The 22088-nt window shown below is 45.2% G+C and overlaps 1 protein-coding gene across 4 annotated transcripts in view; it reads left to right on the top strand.

Moving 5' to 3' along the window:
• Nucleotides 1-22088, top strand: part of LOC135920597 (uncharacterized) — a 214307-nt gene that overhangs the window by 8190 nt on the left and 184029 nt on the right. For all 4 annotated transcript variants that reach the window (XM_070536206.1, XM_070536204.1, XM_070536205.1 and 1 more), the window contains exons 2-3: nucleotides 5279-5429; nucleotides 11592-11701. In XM_070536206.1, the coding sequence (XP_070392307.1) occupies nucleotides 5328-5429; nucleotides 11592-11701 (212 nt within the window). In that variant the 5' untranslated portion in view covers nucleotides 5279-5327. The remainder of the gene's footprint in view (nucleotides 1-5278; nucleotides 5430-11591; nucleotides 11702-22088) is intronic.

Here is a 22088-nt window from a genome sequence, read left to right as displayed (position 1 = left end):
TCAAGTAACGAATAATGCAGGGCATATTCTTAGAATTTCGTGTAGTTATCAATGAAAAGGTATATAGAAACCTTTAGTATAGGTACACGTACTATTTTTGTCTTGTAACCTTTGGTATAAGCATACAGTGTTGCAACTCTTCACCCACGCGTCATTCTGTGAACGCCCATTATTATGGAACAAGTGACTCTGCAGCCATCCAGCAAACTTCACCGCAATGCACTAGTGTAACTCACTGAGCAGCACTTTATATAAATTCTATTTCAAAAGGTCGGGCGAATTTCAACAACTTTCAGTTATCTACGTCAGGAGGATGCTCTCCTGAAAATATGGGCATTTAAGGTACATAGTCGTAACTACGACAAAGTGCCGTAAAAGCGTAGGTCCTCAGAAAAAAGGTATCCTTTCGACGTAGGCAACAGAAAGTTCTTGAACTTCGGCTGACCTTCTGAAATACCTTTTTTAAAGCATTGCTCAATGTGTTACGTTAGTGCACTGCAGGGAAGTTCAATTGATGGCCGAAAAAGTCATGTACAAAATTCATGGGCATGCACAGAAGGACGCGCTTGTGAAGACGTGCATGACTTCACGCCTGTAGGAAAGGTCACAAAAGAAGTTCATAAAGATAGCCAGAGGGGCTACGTCCAAGATTTTGGGAATGACTCTGTCTAAATTTATTAAATATGCAGGTGTTAAGACAAAATGAATTTTTTTGCTGTGAAAGCTTTATAGCGGCGACCGAAATCAGGATTTGCGCAAAAGGCAATACTTATTTACGGATAGAATTTTAGTAATTAGCTTTTTATATTTCTGTTTCGTTAGAGGACATGCCATAGCACATTGAATGCAGCCAGTACTGAAAGTGTGCCTGGCACGACTTTCCAGAAATTGGTAGTCGGAATCTGCAATGAAGTTCGTTGCTGTTTTGGTGATTGTTTCTGCTCACTCTGCAGCAACATTCTGCACATAACCATCTCGACTGGAACATCAATACATTTTATGGCATGTTTGCAGTATGTGTTCCTGAGAATATTCTACGTCTGAATGCTTCCAGCAATCAGATATGGAGTACTGGTTGAACGGTTCTGGTGTTCATACAAACGATTATTGTAGAAATTCTGTTGGGATCGCTATAATCTTGTTCAGCAGAAGCCAACATTTCGAGTCAAGTTCTCTGTTTTTAGAATTCAAACACAGTCCGGATCATAGTGTATAAATCACCTTTACCGACTTGCTATTCTTTTAGCTCAGGTCATTTACACAAGGCAGCTTGCAGCAATTAGTATACAGGGTGTTTCAGGTAACTTTAGCCAGAGTTTAAAAATATGCCGGTGCACTCTAAGACGACGTGACGAAATGCATGCTGCTCACTTTTGCATGTAGTGTGTCAAGCTATCTTTTTGTATTTTGCACAATTAAATAATTAGACACAACTAATTAGCCAAGTTCTGCACGAAGCTAGGAAGAGAATTCGATTCCGGAAGTTGCAGAGCGGTTTGCAAAACGTCCGAATAAACAATTTCACGCTTTCTATCTATTAAGTATTGGTGTTTCTCAGCTTACTGCGGATGTCCGCGAAAAAAAAAAACACCACGTGACAAGCCTGCTTGGCTCCCAAGCGTTCCGCACATAAACGAGCATGACCTTTAGCCGGATGAGCTGCCGCTGCCACTACGAGAACGTTGTTAAAATGTATTGTTTTGTATGTTGCCATGTCGGTAATAAAGAAAAAAAGAAAGCCACTGCGACTGCTTATCGCTAGCGCGAACCACCATGAGGTAAGCACATCGCTTACGTAAATCGCATAGCCTCACTGCCGTGTCGCCTTTTAAGCGACTGCACGGCCTGCTAAATGCTAAGTTCGTTTGTACGCTGACATTTTGGGAGCTCAAGGCCGCTCCATTTTTTTCTTCACGACCATGAAGCAATAATGAAAAAAAAACCTTCGAGCACAGCGCTGCGTGGCAGCACACATTTATTGCTACAGCAGCACCAGGTATGATGCTAATAGATATAAATGTTGAAGGTTCGTGTACAATATGTCTAAATACAAATAAATATAAGTTTTAGGCTATCATAACGAATGCGACCTCAGCCCTGTTGAGGGCACAATCATGTCTGTTTGCCACCAGTATGTCAGTTGTTAATTCTCCGAGCTCCTTGCTCGTCAGTGGAGTCTACTAGAACAGAATAGTAATCTTAAAATCTGATATTTGTTTAAGTCGCACTCCAAACAGCTATCAATATTTAATGAAACATGCATAAATTACCCACAAATAGATAAAATATTACCACACAACATATAATGAAACACACAAAACTTGAGTATGTTCTGTCAAGGAAATTTTGTTTACAATAAAAATTCAAGCTTATATATTTAAAAAAATTATTAATGAATTCAAAGTAATAATAGAAAGTAATTCACAAGCCATTTCGTACTCTACTCGACTACAAAAAACAACACCGCGAAAATGTGACAGTTTAACAGTGAAAACGCGATATATAGTGATTACAAACTGAATTACCGGAATTATTATTGTTTTATTAAGGATAGTTTGCAATGGTTTTGTAAACATATGAACTTATCAGCACAAAACACCAGTTCCGTGCATGAGGCAAAATGCTGTACGTACGCACAAAAGTGCAACATATAATCGAGCTTTAAGAATAAACAACACGGTAATTCAAAGAGATAAAAAAAGTGTGTTTATGAAACGAGCAAGTAGTGCGATTCAGTAAAACTGAGCAGCGTAAGCAGGAGCAATAATTGATGGTGAAATATGTGGTACACACAGACACCAGCAAATAAATAATTGAGCGAGAAGCATTGCTGACGTACCTAGGTCACATATATTACAGTCTTCGTGATTCGTAAGAGCAGTCACAACATAAGCGATGCTGACCACCCTCACGTAAGCGAATAACGTTTACCACTATTCATCGGCAATGCGGCTCCTTCCAGCGGCCACACAGCGCGCCAAAAATGTCGCTGCGCCATGGCGCCAACGCTTCTTGTCACTGGCTGGCGCACCGTTAGGAGTCTTACTGGTAACTGTATCACGCGTCACTAGCGACTAAGACACATAACAGGCTTGGCAACCGCTCGCCACCAAATCGGAGAGTGTTATAACTTGGTTATAAGGATGAAATAAAGCGCGACACGACCGTTACAAAAAGACCGCATCGAAGATACTCTTCCCGGCATATTTCTTGAGAGCTACACAACGTAGAGAACATATTACTGCCCTCAAGCTTGGCTGAAGCTAAAGCGCGTTTGATTATGGCATCTGTTTACAGAGCGCAACTAAAAACAATAATCAAGCTACAGTTCCATCAGAGTGTCACATAATCGTATATCATGATTCTAAGATTGTTTAGTTTAAAGATGTTGCTGTTCGTTTGTATTTGTATATTTTCTCCCTGCACCTTTTGCCGGCCACCATTGCGGCCTCATACCGTGAGCGCCCGTTCATCTCTCTACGAGGCTTTACTAGAGCGGCAGTCATCCGCTGTCATGTGAATGTAGCGGTGGCTTTCTCTCGTGTCAGTGAGCGGGCAAAGGTCGTGCGCGTCTGGCGTTCTCTTGGGAACCCGACATTTGCTGCAGTTTAGGAACCACCCCTCTTAAGCGTTAGAAAGACAAAAAATAAAAATAAAAGACACAGCGGCATAATACATCTTCTTGCAGTGCAAAAAGCGTTTTTCTCCCCTACAGAATAGTTATTACTGGGCCTGCTCGACGCTGTTATTCTGTCGGTCATCGAGCTTTTACCGTATTCCAGCTTGCACCCGCCTGCACCCTGCAGTGTGCGTCCTGCTGTCAAAGGGTGTCGTGTTTCAGGAAAAGGTTACAAACGCGACTACTGGAAGCATTCATACATAAAAAATAATATATCCTGTAGAAATATATATATTCAATCACAATAATGCATCTGCGTTTAGTTTTTGTGTGGGTCGGTTTTATATCACCGCCTAAAATGCCTGCAGTGACAGCGGGGGGCTTTCCATCACACTGAACCGCAGTTATAATTTATGCGACATCATCGTTCGCCACAATATTCTCCGACCAATCGATGAAAATACGGATACCGCTGAACATGAAAAGGTATAAGGCAAGCTTGCTGCACGGATTACGACACGGTGTGGCCTTCACCCGGCGCTACCTAAATGTCATCGGCCGGACAGACAGTCTGAATTGTTAGGAATGCGGTATTCCTGAGACGACAAAACACTTGTTGTGTATCTTCCCGCGATTTGTTGCACAGAGAAAATCGCTGACAGACATCTTGTCGGAATTTGTTGTTGGACAATTAACTAAAAAGATTCTATTGCAACCTTCACCTGATACTCGTCATCAGCCTGATAGTCTAAAGGCTCTCAGCAAATTTATGTGTGAGAGCCGACTGGACAAGAGACTGAAGAGTTTTGGAGCGTGCCAGACTTTCCTCAGCATCTTCATCCTCATAATCAACGTCTTCTCTATTACTCTCTGTCTATACCCTTTCCCCTTCCCTCAGCGCCGACCTCTCAGCTTTTCTATCATAATAAATACCTCTCTTTCTCTCCTATGTATGTTTATGTTCCTGTGGCTTCCTTTTACATTCTAATGGCACCTATTTATTCAGTACATGTAGTTCACCACTGAATTGCCGCTGGTTGACTTGAGCATGCGGTCGTGGAAGATTTACATTTTTTTATATTAAGAAAACAAACATTCCGATTAGCACCAATACCATCTTAATTTATTCCAATCTGCCTCCGTCCCACGGCCACACACCATATTTTACACATTAGTCCTGGCTCAAAATATGTCAGGATTGCAATGCGACACAATAATCAGCAAACTTGCATTCCATACAATAGGTCCCCTGAGCCACGAATTACCACTTTCTTTTTATAGGTTACAATCTAAAAGTTAAGACATTTAGCGTTGCAGTAACCTTTAAAATAGATACTTGGAGCTACTTCGAAATAGCTACATCGAAACAGCTACCTCTAGCCCCGACGGAAATTAACAAAAGCACAAATATCAAGTTAGTTTCGTAGCGTAGTAATGTTTATATTAATTATGGGTTACTTGCAGCTAAAGGTAAACTTAAACCTTACCGCGCTAAGAGCGTGCGGCTACTTCCTGTGTCCGCTTTAAAAGTTACTTTATCATCAGAAAATGCCACTCATGAAAATTGCAATGCACTTCCGCCGTCGATATGTATGAACATTTTTGTCATCCTTGTTTCTTGTTATGGCGTTGACTTCATTTGTGCTGTGTATCCAACAGGAAATAATTGTCCGAAAATTGCTGAAAAGGAACGAGAGTTGCCGGAGACATGGCTGTGAGCCTAGTAAACCCGAAACTCAGCGTGTCTGATTCCCAGATGGCATATTTAGAAGAAGCGAGGAGCCGGTCTGGTTACCACGTGTACTATCAAGTAAGATTTTGGGCTAGCAATTGAACGCACGAGCTAAGTGTATGAGACATTGAGAAGGGCATGCTCATGAGTGGCTGCTGACGTCAACATAAAAGGCGGATACAATGCTTGATGTACAGTTTTCACGTGAAACGTCTTTCGGTTCGCTCTTCATAGGCATTCGCTTAGGAAAACCGCACGTGAAGAAAGCACGAGACAGAAATAATTTCTTCGCAACCGTGATACCCCCTCCCCCCCCACCCGCCTTTCACTCGCATCGTTGTGCAGAAGATATAAGCCATCACTCGACCATGCATGTTTCGCGTGCGTGAATGGCGCGATTGTTGCACCGGGCGGGACAGAATAAGAACTAAGTTTAGTCTCGAGCGTGGCATTCAGAAAGACACACTTCAGCAGTACATTTATCTATCCGAGAGATAGCGCTCGCGTTCACAAGATCTCACTATTCCTTAGCACATGTAATCCATCATTTCTCATCAGCAGTTGTAACGCATTCAAGTGTTCAATGTTTCCCAGAAACTTGATGGTTGTCCCGTCGCCTAAGTGCCCCTGCGTCTGACACCTGAGTTCCTGAAATGGCGTGAAGAGACCCAGGTGGCAACACAGAGAGAAACCCAACCTTTTTGACCGCGCCAAAAACTGTCCGTACTCCATAGGGATTGCAAGCGCAGTAGATGCAACAATGTTCGAGTACTGCAACCTCGAACAGCACAGGGCTGCGTTGGGCGTCCCAAGTAGTGGGGTCCTTTCAGTATCCTAGTACCAAAACACCATATGTAAAAAAAAGAAAGAAAGGGGCCTACGGCTAATAGAGAGGCAGCACGATCGCAAAACCAGATCGTAAGACGCACACAAGATCAATAATAAGTTAAGCTTTTAAGCTATATGATGCGTGTAAAAAGCTGCCTGTTTTCTGGTAACAGTGCAAAAAGTGCCCCAAGCCATTGTGTTCCCCTTTGGCACCAAAGTATGCCTCTGGATGAAATGCCTCGGTAGCGAGGGTCATTGCTGCGAGGAAGGCAACTCTGCTGACTACGCGCTCTCTGTACTGTAGTGTACAACATGGAAAAGGCAGCATGCGCCACTTTATCTCTGTAGTCAGGCCAGTGCTCCTCAAATCATTCATAATGTGATCGGGCGAGCGATGGGTGAAAAGCAAGAGATCGTTGACATACAAAGTCATTTCCTGAAAATGACCTGATCTTGGACTAGTTGTTTCATACCAGCGCAAGCCAAATTTGTAGCACCGGAGATGCTACAATTGCTGATTCTTAGATGGCTCGTGAGCTGGAAGAAGAGCTCGGACACATACTGACGGCCCCGGGTGGTGAATATCTCGGTAAGAATGTGAAAGGACAACACATCGGAAAATGCGGTTGAAGTGATGATCCGGCAGTAATGTCCTCTAGCAGCGTCAGCTCAAGCAACCTTGTGGATCTACCAACCATAGAGTTTCTAAATAAATACCCTAGAGGGAAATGTAGCGCTAGTGTCTACGGGGGTTCTCATGAGCTTTGCCTCAACCTACATGGGAATGATGGGAAGTACAGGCTTCGGATTGACTTCAATCTTTAGAATAGTGGCATTTGCTTCGGGCGCAGTAAGCAAAGCTATACTCAAATATTATCGCGTAAAATCTAATTTTATTTCTGCAGTATGTTATATAATGTACAACACGCTACATAAACTTTGTATGACTTTGAGATGGAAGCATGGTTTACTATGGTTTGTCACCAGGACACACCAGGGTATGCATCCTTTTGCAATTCTGTTCCCAATTTAACGCCAAAGAATAATTATTTATTCATTTTTGCGACAGCAAAACAACCGTGCATGTACTTATATAAAGATACTATCAAGTATTTCTGGAAATAAAAATGTTGTGTTGTGACAAAGCGTTGCGCCCTTGAGCGGAATGCTACTAGTGTCGTCTGCTACGACGCCTGCTCGCTGCAAACGTGAGACTTTTCTCGCAGTCGACAGGCACTTGCGAACTCTCTCGCTCTTTCGAAAGGTTGCGTCGGCTGTCACGATTGCTGAACATCTTCAAGTACTTTTAAGTACATCTGCTGCAGTGCTAGTTAGGATGCTGGTGGCCTCCAACGAGTATGCTTCATTATATGTTATATTGGCGTACCGCATCCGAAGCGTTACAGCGTGGCTTTGCGGGTAGCCATTGTGCGACAGTGGACGACAGCTAGGAAGCAGCTATCTTTCCTACCACAAGTAAGTTTGTGTTCTCAATGTCCTAAAACACGCATTTCAATGAGCACATAAACGAGCACATAATGAAGCCCTCAATAAAATTTGATTGGCAAGCCACTAGAAGAACAACTGTATATGTATTGTATCAGCATAGCCTTCTTTGTCCTATTCTGAAGTTTCATAAAGCACGCAACGCCACAGTGCCAAGCTAATACACTTAAGAAACCAAGGTCCAAATGCTCAAAACAACGTTCTTTCAACGTTTACGATGCCGCCGCTATCTCGTCACGGCTTCGACGCCAGACCGCGACACAAACATAATCCCAGTCGCTGGCCCAGTGCGCTATCGCCACTCCGAGCAACATAACAAGGGCAGAGAGCTTTGCGTTGCACTGTCCCAATGCAGGTTGGACCGAAACCAAAACTGCCGAAAAAATACTTGTAGACTAGTTCGCCAGTCAATAGAATGCCAATCCGAAGCCTGTACTTCCCATCATTCCCATGATGGTTGAACGATCGCAGCGCCAGATTTGCCTCTAGGTATACGAATATGATACTCTACGCTAGCAACAATACTCGGAATTCAGCGGAACCCTTCGGATGGCGCCAACAGTCTTGGCATACCGACATAAACGACGGCAAAACGCACATCGGTAACCGTGAACTTCACCTAGGGCTAGGAAGTTCTGGTTTTAGAAAAAAACTGCTCCCGCTTAAAATCCTTTTGCCAATACGGGATCTAGGCTTTTACCTTGAATGCCAAAATGGTTTCTTGTTACTTGCATATTTAGTATGTTTAGTATATCGTATCCTTGTGACCCATGTAACACGAGTAGTGTCGTTGGACAAAGTGATGCAGTGTCCGCTACTTTTTAATGCATATAATGCCTTACAATAAATGGTCCAAGAACCACTCGAACTTTCCGCCAGGCTCTCATGTGGCCTGCGCACGCGCGTACTGTACAGCAGGACGGCAAGATGCAAAAGGCACAAGCCTAAAGTGTGTTGAAACTTGTGGATCTTCGTTCTGCAGCCTCTCATTAAGCCAATCCAAAGGAGCATGAGGACAGGATCCTGTCTTATCAGAAGCTCTGATTCTGTGGTCAGCACGTGCTAAAACGTGTTTGTATTTGCTTTCTTTCGTTAACACACGAAAGAACATCGCAAAAACGTCAGAAAATTTACGCACGCGGTAAATAAGGTGGAAAATGCCATCGTAAATGTATTTGCACATTCACGTAACACCACTTGTTTCATCTCACTACCCAAACACAAAAGGAAAATAATGTACCATCTAAGAAACTGTGTGAAAATTGGTGCGGAAAGTCAGCTCGTATTACGAATTTCCAGTGCCGTGTGCAATTTTGCGTTTATTTGGACAAAACTAGTTTTATATGGAATGCAAGTAGCTAGACGTTCCTTTATATATGGAAGTGATGAAACACGTCAGCACACCGCGATGCCAGCAGACTGCGAAGCCAGGTTACCTGGACGAAATACACCGTAATATCACGACAATTAACCTCTCATGAACACGCCAATGTTGCTTATCTTGCTGAAATGCATACTTCAGCAACTTCCACGACAATGGGCAATCTTCATATACTCGAAAGCAGCACTGCAAAGCCTCTTCATGTAAAGCTATAAATCAATCAACTACATTTTGCCCTAACTAGCTACATTTGCTACATAACCTAACTACATTTGGCCCTAACTGTGCCCGAACTCACCTGTAGTAAGGTGAGTTAGGGCATAGGTATTTATTAATTGGGTAATCGAACTCAATAGCTATGGTGGTAGTGAAGGATACGAGCCCTCGACCTTCGGTGGAAGTCGAACTCACAACCTTTGGTGTTTATTAGGGCAAAGTTTATTAGGACACAGTTATTGAGACTGGTTTAACTAAGACACTCGAATCTACGAATTTAGTATGAGTCGACGCTCGACCTCTGGTGGTAGTCGTATCCACGACCTTTGGTATTCGTTATGTGGAAGTTAATTAAGGCACTCAAACCCATGACCTTTGGTGTTAGTTTAGGCCGAGCTAATTAAGGGGCAGCTATTTAACGAGGAGTGAAATAAGGCCTCCGAACTCTCGTCTTTTGGTAATAGTGGAAAGCATGAGCTTTGGTATTAAATAAAACGTAGTTGAAGCACGCTTCATTAACATCGAGTTAATTAAAACACCGGACCCGACAATTTTCGGAGGGGGTCGGAGCCTCGACTTTGCTTTTCATTAAGACGGAGTTAAATTGCGATGACTGAAAGAGCATAAGTTCTGCGCGGTGCTCCTAATGCTTTCGAATTCATCTACGAGGGAATAACTAAGTGCCCTTGATTTTTTTTTTCACATTCAGCCTCGCAGCAATGCAGCGAAATGAACTAGCCGCATTTCGATTGAAGTGTCATTCGAATGCGACCAATGGAACTATAGGTATCGTGAGATTGGCTCAAATGTTTAGGAGCCAATTTGGCAGAAGAGTGGCAATACGTAAATCGTTTTGCGCCGGACGGCAAGCCCAGCAAATTAGTGTATCGTTTGGCTTGAAGAAAACGAAAGTGCCAGGGCAAGATATTTAGGGCGTGTGACATGCAGGAAGATGTCATTGCGGACTGAACCAGGCATTAAAAACCAACTGATCGCAAAGGAAGGGCGGCATTCTTGGAGCAATTCAAGGGAAAAAAATCAACCTAGACACCGAACCCAGCCTTTATTGCCTCGAAAAAAGCAGAGAGGGTGGTGAAGGCCTCGGTTAGTCGGGGACTGTGCGAAGGCATGCGATGCGCACTTTTTTCAGCCAAGAGATCGCCAACTTGAATGTCCATGCACCCCGCAGTTCCGAAGCACACCAGCGCTTTTCTCTGACTAGGGCGACTTCATTTGGGACAGTGCGCTGAACAACCGAAACGACCGCTTGATATTGCAGCATGAGCCCGAGTTCGAAAGGTCACGCACAGGGTCTCTGCAATGCTGGTGGCGGCTGTGGCCATCACTTTGGGTGAAGTCACCGCGCCCCGAATTTTTGAATATAGTCCGAGGATGAGCTCTGACTGTTATGACAACGCTTTGAATATGGCTGCGAAGCCCTGGATGTACAAGGCGGCCGTTAGAAGGAGACACACTTTCCAGCGGCGTTCGGCCGCGGTGTACAAGGCAAGGGACACCCACTCGTGGCTTTTTGACAAGGCGCCGTCTCACTGAATCTCGCCGATCGCCAGCATAGCGCTGGCAATTCGGCAGCGCAGCTCTGCGTGGCGCGCTCCTTCATTGCAGAATGAAAGAATTCTGGAGTTTTACGTGCCAAAACGGCGATTTTATTATGAGGCATGCCGTAGTGGAGGACCTCGGATTAATTTTGAGCGCCACGGGATATCTGACGTGCACGCCAGGCAAGCAACATGGTCGTTTTCGAATTTCGCTCACATCGAAATGCGGCATCTGCGGCCCGGATACCGCGTCCTCTAGCTTAGCAGCGCAACACCGTAGCCGCGAAGCCACCACAGCGGGTGCGCCGTCTTACTGGTCTTTGAATTTGTAGCTTCCCTTCATTTTCGACAGAAACCTGTTTGAAAATTACTTTTGTGACGACGTCCTTAAGGCAAAGGTCAACGGAAAGCACCGATGCACCAAGGATGCCCTGAATACATTCATAAGTTGGGTGACAGTGAACCTTGGTGGTGACGGCGTCACCATAGAGGCTCACTCTCACCTATTCATGGTGAAAGAAATGTCACTTATGTAGTATTTATGGTTGCTAAAATGTTTCCTAGCGATCAAATTCTACCCTGGAGAAGGTCGTGGGGGCTGACTAATGTTATTTTGTAATGACCTCGCACATAGGCTATTTCTATGAAGTAATACCCGGTGTAGAGATGTGTCATGCACTTTACATGTATTTAGGTGACTCTATGGGGAACCTAAAGGACACAAGTATCACAATTCTCTTCTTTTCGCAGGGCGATGGCGAGTCTACGACAAATAGGTATGTGCTCCCGCTGTCCAGTGTCGTCAGCGCGTACTCGCCAACCATTGTCTTCGCCGTAAACATCGCTGTCGGATTCAAAGAGTACGTTATCTCCTAAGCTGATTTTTATTCTCTTGCTGGGCTTTACGCCTCGTGTAGATTATTTTCTTATTTCGAGGCTGCATTTATCTCGGGCTATGCGTAGGTCTTTCGGAGAGCAATGGAGATAGACAAATGACACTGGAAAGGCAAGAAGGTGAAAAGGATGAGAGAAATTTTTGTAGTGTCCAAATGTTTTGCCAAGATTAACTATTGGATGGACACAAATGCATCAACAGAACTGGTGATAACCGCGAAATTATCCGTTGACTGAATGAGCGGGGTGACGTATTTCAAACGTATCGCTAAACAAGGCTACTACTTGTAGCACATGGGATCACACTAACGTACTAATACGCTACAAATACCGCACTCTTTTTCACGCAGATTACATAATCAGTTCAGTTTCATGCGCATATACGGTAAAACAAATGCATTTAATTCATCGGCACTACCACGTGCCATCCGTCTCTGGAATGACCTCCCTGATACCATAGCCTCCATATCTAATCCCGACACGTTCCGCTCTCAGTTACTCATGCTTTTCCCATTTAATACCGTTCACGAGTGACCAATCTAGTGTATGTTATCGTGCATTTTTGCCATGTTGTATATCATTTTCATAAACGGTATTCCTTTGCTCTGTTAACAGTAACAAGTGTTCGTGTGCCTTTAGATATTGCTTTGTATTCCTAGTGCCTTCAATATTGTGTAACATGGTAATCTTTTTATAGCTTTGTTCCTATTAGAAATTTGTACTTTTTATACCTTTTACTGTTTAATGTGCCCCCCTTACTTTATGCCCTTCCATAGGGCCTGTAAGGTTCTTTTGAATAAAAATAAAAATAAATAATGTACGCTTATAGGCGGCAGAATGGTACCTTGAGGAGAAGGATGACGTTTTCTCGTTATACCATTTTATATGGGCGTGGGTGCAGCTACACAGCGCCCGAACCTCAAGAGAACAAAATTATTTAACTGTCCAGCACCATATATCGATTTGTCGCGAAGCGCCCAGCGCCATGTAACTGCCGCTACGGCAAAACTGAGTGGTACGCTCGACAGCATAGCTCTCTCAACAGCATAGCGAAGGTGCTTTTCACCCTTGCTTCTTGGTTCCCTCCTACTGCTGTTCGCTCCTATAGGGCAAGCAATGGTTTAATAGTGATACGTAACAATAGCAACGCCAAAAACACTCTAGGTATTTTGGTTCTGCTTTCGGCAGTTGGCGCAAGGCAGTGTGCAAATAAAATAAAACTCCCGTGGTAAACAGAGGCCAACACTGATGAGGCAACGGGCCGGCTGCTTCTAGATATCGGTCCATCTTATTTTCACTGCGACTAGCAAAATAGACGCCTCCCCTCCCAAAAAACAAATACTTCTGTATTACTTATCAGCATGGCAGCTTTGTTCAAATGTGCGCTTAAATGCAATGCTAGCTTCGATTCGAAAAGTGTCTCATGATGTCTGTTAAGCCTACTGCCGCAAATGTTTTCTGTGTCAAACGGCTGCTCTGTTATACCAGCGCACCTCGTAATTTAAAAGCACTTTAGCAACTAAAAAATACATTATGCATCAGAATGGAATACACCACGGGTTGTTGTAGCAAGCCCAACATTTGTGAGAGTTGCTAAGGTTGCATGGTGAAGTAGGGGTCAACCTCCGTGCTATCCTTCAGTTTGTATTTGTCAATTGCGCTGCATTACTTCATCATGGATGGGTTCCTCTGCCACAGATAAGCAATATAACCGTCTTCCGCCCCTCTCCAAATCGAGTAAAAATAAAGAAAAAACGTGTGACGAGAAAGCGCAATAATGACGAAAGTTGAATTTCAACTTGTACTGCTGAAAAAATTGCTTTGACATGTTATTTGTGCCGGAGCAGATGGAGCACATATTATTGCCAATTATTCACGTAATGGTTAAGAGAGCACGGCAGAGATTTGCTCCATCAGCCAACCGAGGGACCAAAATGGAACAGTGGCAAGGATGTTGGCTCACCCTATTGGCTGCTGAACATATTTACAGCAGCCCACCAGCGGTAGAGACAGGCCAAGACCTCCACCCTCTATGCTGTAGCTGCCGCTATTGAATAGAACGCGCGTTTGTTTTATTGCGATAGCAGTCATATGGACAATCCAGGCGCATCTTGCCGTCAGCGTCGCCATGATGTTGCGTGTAAATTCCACGGCCGATAACATCGCCGCGGCGCGCCATATGTTGTATGTGCGACTGAACGCCAACTCGAATACTGGGTGTGTGCCAGTAGGTATGTGCCACTGTTCAATGAACGTATTTGACGTCAGCTTGGGTAACTAAGTATGTGCCACTAAGAATCTGCCACTCTACAATCACGAAAAAGATCAATTAAATTTCTCCGATGCTGAGTGGAAATAAGCCCACGTCACAAGGATTCCTCGAGGACAGGAACCCCACGCGTTAGCAGGCTGCGCCACAAGTGCGCTGGGTTCCTGCCGCTTTTTAGGGAATGCCTTTCGCACCAACTCTTTGCGCTGGCTTTGCGCTGTTCTTCGGTGAACCGCGCGCGAACTTTGATCCCTCAATATGGGCCACTGAGTGCGCGGCAAGTGAGGGAACGACTCTCAACGTTTACAGCCACGGGCATGCCACACTTCTCGTCTTGGAAGCAACGCCCTGATTTATGGGCAGTGCCACTCGACGGCGCAGTGTGTCCAGAAAGAAGTAAATTTATGACAGCTCAAAGGGAAGCTCATTACTTTTCGAAGCGAGATCAGGATGCCTCAGAACAGGCACCTATAAAGCGAGATATAAGAAGGAACAAGAAGGATGTGCTTGCTATGGTAAAGCCAGGGAAACGATTGAGAATGTTTTATTACAATGTGAAGACGTCAGCCCCGTGGTTCATTTAGGCACCACTGGCCTCCTTGAAGCCCTTGAGTTCAGCGAGAGCACGGGGCACGTAAACAAGTCTGCATTAGGGATTGGTAAGAGGCGTTTGGAGGATTGATGGAAGAAAAGTAGGGAAACGAGAAAAAACGGAGACGAACAAAAGCAAAGTTCAGAGTAGGCGCTCAGGAAATTTGGTTGTAGGAGTTCATCGTGCTCTTTTTCGTTTTTTAAACCTAGTTAGGACATTAGGCACTATAATAGTAAGAGCTTTGTGGCGCAGCCCACCAGCCCAGTCCTAAGGAGCCGCTCATAACATCGGAGTAGGACGGAGTAGGACGGAGTAGGAGTTCATCGTGCTCTTTTTCTTTTTTTAAACCTAGTTAGGACATTAGGCACTATAATAGCAAGAGCTTTGTGGCGCAGCCCACCAGCCCAGTCCTAAGGAGCCGCTCATAACATCCGTCCGTCCGTCCGCCCGTCCGTCCATCCGTCCGTCCGTCCGTCCATCCGTCCGTCCGTCCGTCCATCCGTCCGTCCGTCCGTCCGTCCGTCCGTCCGTCCGTCCGTCCGTCCGTCCGTCCGTCCATCCATCCATCCATCCATCCATCCATCCATCCATCCATCCATCCATCCATCCATCCATCCATCCATCCATCCATCCATCCATCCATCCGAAGCGCGAGAGAGTAGCCCAGTTGTTGTATGGCGCGTTTTCCAGCGTTCGCACGCACCAGTACGCCATGCCTTTCGTAGGCGATGCGAAGGCTTCGCGGCGGCGGCGCTAGATGGCACCGAGTGTTGCTAGGGAATCAGGAAATAGGAGTCCCGCTAAAGTACATTCCTCGTACATAACTCGACTCGAAGGTGGTGATAGATTGTGTCGCTAATATAGATTTAATTCTAACGTATTACCGTGTACAGTTATCTTGAGATAGGTTTTGCGGCCATATTATTTGGCTCTTCTAGCAAGAATCCGGGCTAGTAGATTTAGCAGGGCGCTTACTGGGCAACTCGTGTAATTGCAATGTGCAGGTAGCCAGAGCGTCTGTAAACACAGAAGTCACAAACTTAAAGACACAAAAGCACTACCAGAATTAAGCACCGCGCAAAACACGAGCGAGAGGGAAAAGAAGCAATGCCCAATCATTCGAAAACTTCACGCGTGCTGCGCTGAACACAATCACGTGTACTACATTTTCATACCTCGTGCAAGTGGAACCTGACTTGCGCAATTTCAGTTCGCCTACACGAAGTGATTACTCGACGCCAATAGCGGCAACACAGTACTTATTAGTTGCATGCATAGAGCTGTATTGCCAGCTTTGACGAAGATCACTATTACTAAACCTTTTATTTTATATGCTAAATATTTTATTAGCGCCAGAAGTTATAGAGGCGCAGTCTCACGAGTGACGCCACTACCAAGACACAGCCGTCCCCGGTTCCCTCGGCTGCCGCGGCCACCTTGTTCCCTTCGTGAGCCGTCTTTTCTTTAGTTTGGGTGTTTCGGCTGCTTTTTGCTATCACGCTTAAGTGCATTTTTTTAAACCGCGGGAATCGTGAAAAATTGGGGCTGGGATACGGCACGCTATAGAAGCTTTGAATAAATCGGCTGCTAGTGCAATACGGAGTGTCATGTCTGTCCATAAATTTTGCGTTACTGAAATGCCGACAAAGTCAACATGGAAGATGTTGCATAATGCTTCGTTTGAAGCGTAACATTTCCTTAGCAATTAGTTGTGACGGGCATTTTATTTCAAACGGCACCGAAATCTTGATGTCGGCGTGAGCATTAATAATCCGTGCCAGAAGGATGCTTGCTGCGAAAATTTCATTAAGATGCTTATCGCTCTCATTAGTTGTTCTTGTGAAATGGCTCTACTGCAATAATACGCCAAACGAAGCATTAAGAACAAGTTGTTTATATATATATATATATATATATATATATATATATATATATATATATATATATATATATATATATATATATATATATATATATATATATATATATGTACCGGTGCACTTCGTCGCCAGTTCTGTGCCAGCACCGAGAAAGAAGTGGACGTGCATCTGTGTCTCGCTCTGTAATTTCGCACTTAGCTTTACGGTCGTCAGTTTGACATTGTCACCGATCACCATGCCCAGTGTTGGTTATCGACGTTGAAAGATCCCACTGAACGCCTTGTGCGTGGGGCTTTACGCCTTCAAGATTATGATGTTCGTGTCATCGCTCGGGAAGAAAACACTCGGACGCTCACGCCTTCTCCCACTCGCCCCTACCTTCTGAACCTGTCTGGTCAACCACTTCCACCTACGCGTTTTCAACCCTTGCCATCAGCGACATGCCGGCGGAACAGCGCAAAGACCCCTGGATTGCTTGGCTGCCTGACTATATGACTCGATCTTCGCCTGACTTGCCCTCAAGCACACTTCGTCGTCAAGCTCCACACTTTGCCGTTCGCGAAGGCTCGTTGTACGGTCGCAATTACTTAACCGACGGCCACAGGTGGCTCCTTGTCATTCCTCGTCATCTGCACTCGGACATTTGCAGCGTTTTCCCCGACGACTCTCAATGTGGCCACGCTGGCACATTCAGGACGTTCTCTCGTCTTCGCCTACGGTACTACTGGCGCGGCATGCATTGCTACGTTCGGCCGTATGTTTGGTCATGGCCTACCTGTCAGCGCCGCGAGACACCTCCTCACAGCACCGCCGGTCCTCTACAGCCATCGCCTTGCCCTCGCCCCCAGCCATTGCCCGACTGTTTGACCACGTTGGAGTCAATCTTTTCGGTCCCCATCCGAACGCTCCTGACGGCAACTGGTGGGTCATTGTCGCCGTTGACCGCCTCACACGGTATGCTGGAGTACCGGCGCTGCCAACCGCGACCCCGAAAGACGTTGCTTACTTCCTTCTTCATCACGTCATTCTGCGGCATGGTGCACCACGTGAATTGTTAAGCGACCGTGGCGTGTTTATCTCAAACTTTGTGGAAGCCCTCCTAAGGGAATGTCAGATTGCACTTCGCACCGCCTCAGCCTACCATCCTCAAACTAATGGCATGACGGAACATTTCAATCGTACCTTTGCCCACATGCTAGCGATGCACGTGTCCGACGATCACACGAATAGGGACTGGGTACTTCCATTCATGACCTACGCTTACAACTCTGCGGCCCAAGCTACCACTGGTTTCTCACATTTCTTTCTTCTCTCTGGACGTGAACCATCATAATGCATAGACACAATTCTGCCATACCGTCCTGATGTTTCTGAAGCGAAACCAATTTCTGAAGCGGCTGCTAATGCAGAAGAAAGCCGTCAACTGGCGCGTTCATTTACCACGCAAGGCCAGTGTCGTCAAAAATCTTGCCATGTCGCCTCTGCATCCACTGCCCAGTATCTACAGCCTTTCTACGAAGCTCTTGTCCAAATACCACGTTCCTTACAGAGTCCTAGAGCAAACGTCGCCCGTGAACTATATCATCGAGTCGGTCGAGCCAGCTTCCGACAGTTGTTTCCGACCGTGCGAAACAGTTCATGTCGCACCGCTTAAACAGTGCTACGACCCGCCTGTGCTGTCCTCTGTCTAGCTCGCCATGTTGGTTCCTTTCTACTCTGGGAGTGTTGCACCGAAGCATTTCGGCGCCAGTTCTGTGCCAGCACAAAGAAAGAAGTTCACGTTACTGTGTGTCGCGCTATGTCGGTTTTTCGGGTGGTGGCTGCCTTGTGTTAGGGGCCCTTTTCTAGACGCGTGCCCACGTTGCTGAGACGAACACACCTGTTGCAATACACACACACACACACACACACACACACATATATATATATATATATATATATATATATATATATATATATATATATATATATATATATATATATATATATATATATATATATATAGACTACAGCCACCCTTTTCTGAAATTAGCTCTGAGAATGGCCCGTAGGCCACTGTTGGAGCTAATTGCAAACGCTACGAAATCCGGCTTATTGCATTGTAAAGGCAGGTTGTCTAAGAGACTTGCCGCCTATATCTGAGAGCGATTGACATTGTTTTAGGGAACTGTTGTGAAGTCGGGGGTCCGAGTGCACGGAGGTTCCATGGCCCATAACGTGCCAGGTGCAGGGCGAAATAGAGCTCCAGAATGATGGCTGAGCAATGAGAAAGTAAAATTTTACGTACAATATACATTTTGAAGTTCACAATAGGTGCTGCAGGGTTCTCTGAGCCAACTACGTGTAAAAATATTTACGTGTCCGAGCACATCCACAACACTCAAGCTTCGCCTTTTAAGGAATATATTTCTCGCCTTTCGATCGACGAGGGAATTCGATTTTCTTGTAACGCACGTAACACAGCATGAAGACGACAACACAACTGGTGTGGTCAATATAGACCGTTTCATCAGGCGAGGAGGATAGGGTGCGCGGGGAGCCTTTCCTCCTCTCTGGCTTGGGCGATCCGGTGCGGCGCTGCTTGAAAGTATTGCTTTCGCGTGCTGCGGAACGATTTAGAGATGTTTTAGATCTTCTTTTGTGACATTTACGCAATGTCCGTTCATATAAGGTCGTCAGGGAAGCCTTTCGGTGCACCGGTAACTACTGTAGGCAGAAATATGTATTGAGGGCGCAAAAATGTGACGTGCATAATCAGCCGTGGTGTACGCGCATTATCAGTCGCGTTGAATGCATGTGTTGTTTACTATTTTGCTTATATCGATTTTAATTCAACAATCAAAACCGGCCTCTCTGTATTACCAGCATTAAATAGTAAATCTGCTCATTATCTGATCACTTGGCATAGGGACTAAAACATAAGAGCGCATGCTCGTGCACGGCCAACCTAAGGCAACCACGAAACATCTAAGCGGCAGGCGCTATCAAATATTTGTGATACACTGGCATCGTTCTCACGCATATAAAGTCTAGTATGCTTGAAATTACCACATATCTACGCTAGTCTTGCTGCATGGGGCCCATGGCGCTGCTCAACACAGCGATCACTGCGGTTGGTGAGCCAGCGCGATACATATATAAGCTGTGTGCTAGGGCATTGCTTTTTTGGCCTGTATACAGCCATACATGAGAGGGTTCGCATAAAAAGAATGCGATGGATATTTTTGAGTGCAAAATTTCCGTAATACGTGTGAGTGCGTCGTAGAGAACTGAAGGAACCCAACCGAAACAAAAATTCGGTTATCGTCCTCTTTCTCTAAAAAGCAAGAGAAAACGCGTTAACGCCGCACAACGTTTATAAGTATATAACCGTTGATGCAGTATGCTTGAACCATGCGCTATATAGAACAAAGATATCTCTAATCCAGCACCTACCACTGCTTAGGACACTCGCGCAGTTCGTAAACGGTCGCTTTGCTGGTCAAGCCTAATTCAAACTGTAAGGTATGCTGCTATTACTAGCCAAAACTATTTTATTCATGGGTGGAAACCTCATCCATCCAACCAAGTAGTCAAGCACTGTGACCTGCAGCGAACAGTTTGAACGCTTGTCAAACAGCACAGCTCCTATCGTAGCAGAACGCTACCCACGCTGTTACGATCGTCGCGTATGTTTCACTGTTCGTAAACCGCAGCTTAGGAATAGAGGATAATACTGCAACAATGTCACATTAGTGATTGGAACATTCAGAAATACACAATTGGATCTCCGAGGCTGATTGTATCTAGGCTCAAATACGCGCTCACACATCGCGCTGCGTGTTCCATCCACCTCACCGCCAGCAGAAATTCCGGCCATGACGCCTTAAACCACTTCAGCACGTCTTACAGAACCGTTTACCACGTAGAAGACGCACGCCATACTAAACAGACCGCAAGACCGCGAAAACAAACGCTAGAACCTACCGCCGAGCGTATACCTGCCATGCAAAAGACCGCTTTCACCTAAGCCAGTATGGCGCTGCTCATAGGCGGCGCCACTGCGTTCACAATATGGCGGCGCCTACGAAAAAACGGTCTATATGATTCGAGGATTGTAGCAGCAGAACTTAAAGAACACGGACACAGAAGGAACAACTAGACGAGGACGCAGCTGCACTGCCAACTGATTTGTTAATTGAAATTCCAACTCTCATTTATTTCGTCGCCCTATCTCTTCTTTTATCTATCTAAGGCTGTCTCAAAAGGTGTCTTCCTTTCTTGTCAAGGTGACTGACAATGTGGGTACACGTTGCGCTCCTGTTTTACTTATCTCAACTTCCTCAAGAACCTCCCAAGTTAGCCTATCGTTCATTTTCAGGACTTGTACTTCATGAAATTTGGGGGTGCACGTGCTGAGTTGGCTATCTTGTCCATTGTTCATTTCGCAACGTTTGCAATGCAAGGCCAGGTTGCTGCCAGGTGTCCCTGAAAGTGATGATTCGTGCTCTCTTGTTTGATCATTAAGGTATCTTCTTGTTTGCTCTATGTATTGTTTTCCATAGGAAAGGGGGATTGTGCACACTACTCCTTTGACGCAATCGCATTATCTGCTCTTGTGCGTGATCTGACATTGTGGCTTCTTTTTCTCCTGGTTCACTCATGCGCACAAATTTTTTCCCTTGTTTGGTGCTGAGCACACTACTGGGACGCCGTGTCTTTTAGCAATATTGATGAGACTGTTGGTCAGCCTATGCACATACGGAATTTTTTCACAATAATTTTTGGATATCCGGAACTTCAGGTCCACTTTTGCTTTGTTTTCTTTGTTCTTCTCTACAAGGCCTTCCGTTATTTAGCACAGCATTGACACTCGGTACCCTACATTTATCCGCCTACTTAACTGCCGCTGAAAACTTTGTTCAGTTTGATGCTCGCATAATTTCTTTAGTGCTGAACTAAACGCTTCACTCGCTGCTGCCCTTTTTACAGTCTTGGAATGGCTTGACATGAAGGGAAGAAATGGTTTCTTTGCTCTGTGCTCGTGCCTTCAGCATAGATGTCCCGGTTCGAATTCTAGTAAAATGTCGAGGAACTGTAGAGAACTGTGGTTCGGAAGCTCATCACATAAGTTCAGCTCTGGACGCGCTGATCGAAAGGACTCCAGTACAGTGTCCTTAAGTTGTTCGTAATCGTTTGCCTTGTCTGCTTGTCACAGCATCAAGAAGTCGTCCACGTGTCAATAGATCCGTGTGCCGCGCCTTTCCTTGTTGGATCCTTGAATTTTCTTGTCTCATGCTGCCAAGTACGAGTCACTCAGGATTGGTGCTATACTTTTGATCCAATGCAGACCCCTCTTTTTTGGACAAACAAGGTACCGTCATGTACAGCGATTGTGGCAGCAAGATAGGCGCTCAACAGCTCCAGGAAGGATTCCCCAGACATTCCTACCAAGTTCCTGAATAGAATGCCTCCTTGCTCCTTAATGGTTTCTCTCAACACATTCATCGAATCTGCGTGCAGTATTAAATAATGCAGCTCTTCGATGTCAGCCGGGAACCCCTATCAATCATTCATTTCGTACATTCTTAGCCCAGAGGCTAGTTCTTCAGAGTTTATAATCATGAATGGAT

Source organism: Dermacentor albipictus, chromosome 3 (genome assembly GCF_038994185.2).
Source record: "Dermacentor albipictus isolate Rhodes 1998 colony chromosome 3, USDA_Dalb.pri_finalv2, whole genome shotgun sequence".
In the NCBI taxonomy this organism is placed as follows: Eukaryota; Metazoa; Arthropoda; class Arachnida; order Ixodida; family Ixodidae; genus Dermacentor; species Dermacentor albipictus.
The sequence above is the reverse complement of the archived record's forward strand: the minus strand, read 5'-3'. Positions and strand labels throughout refer to the sequence as shown.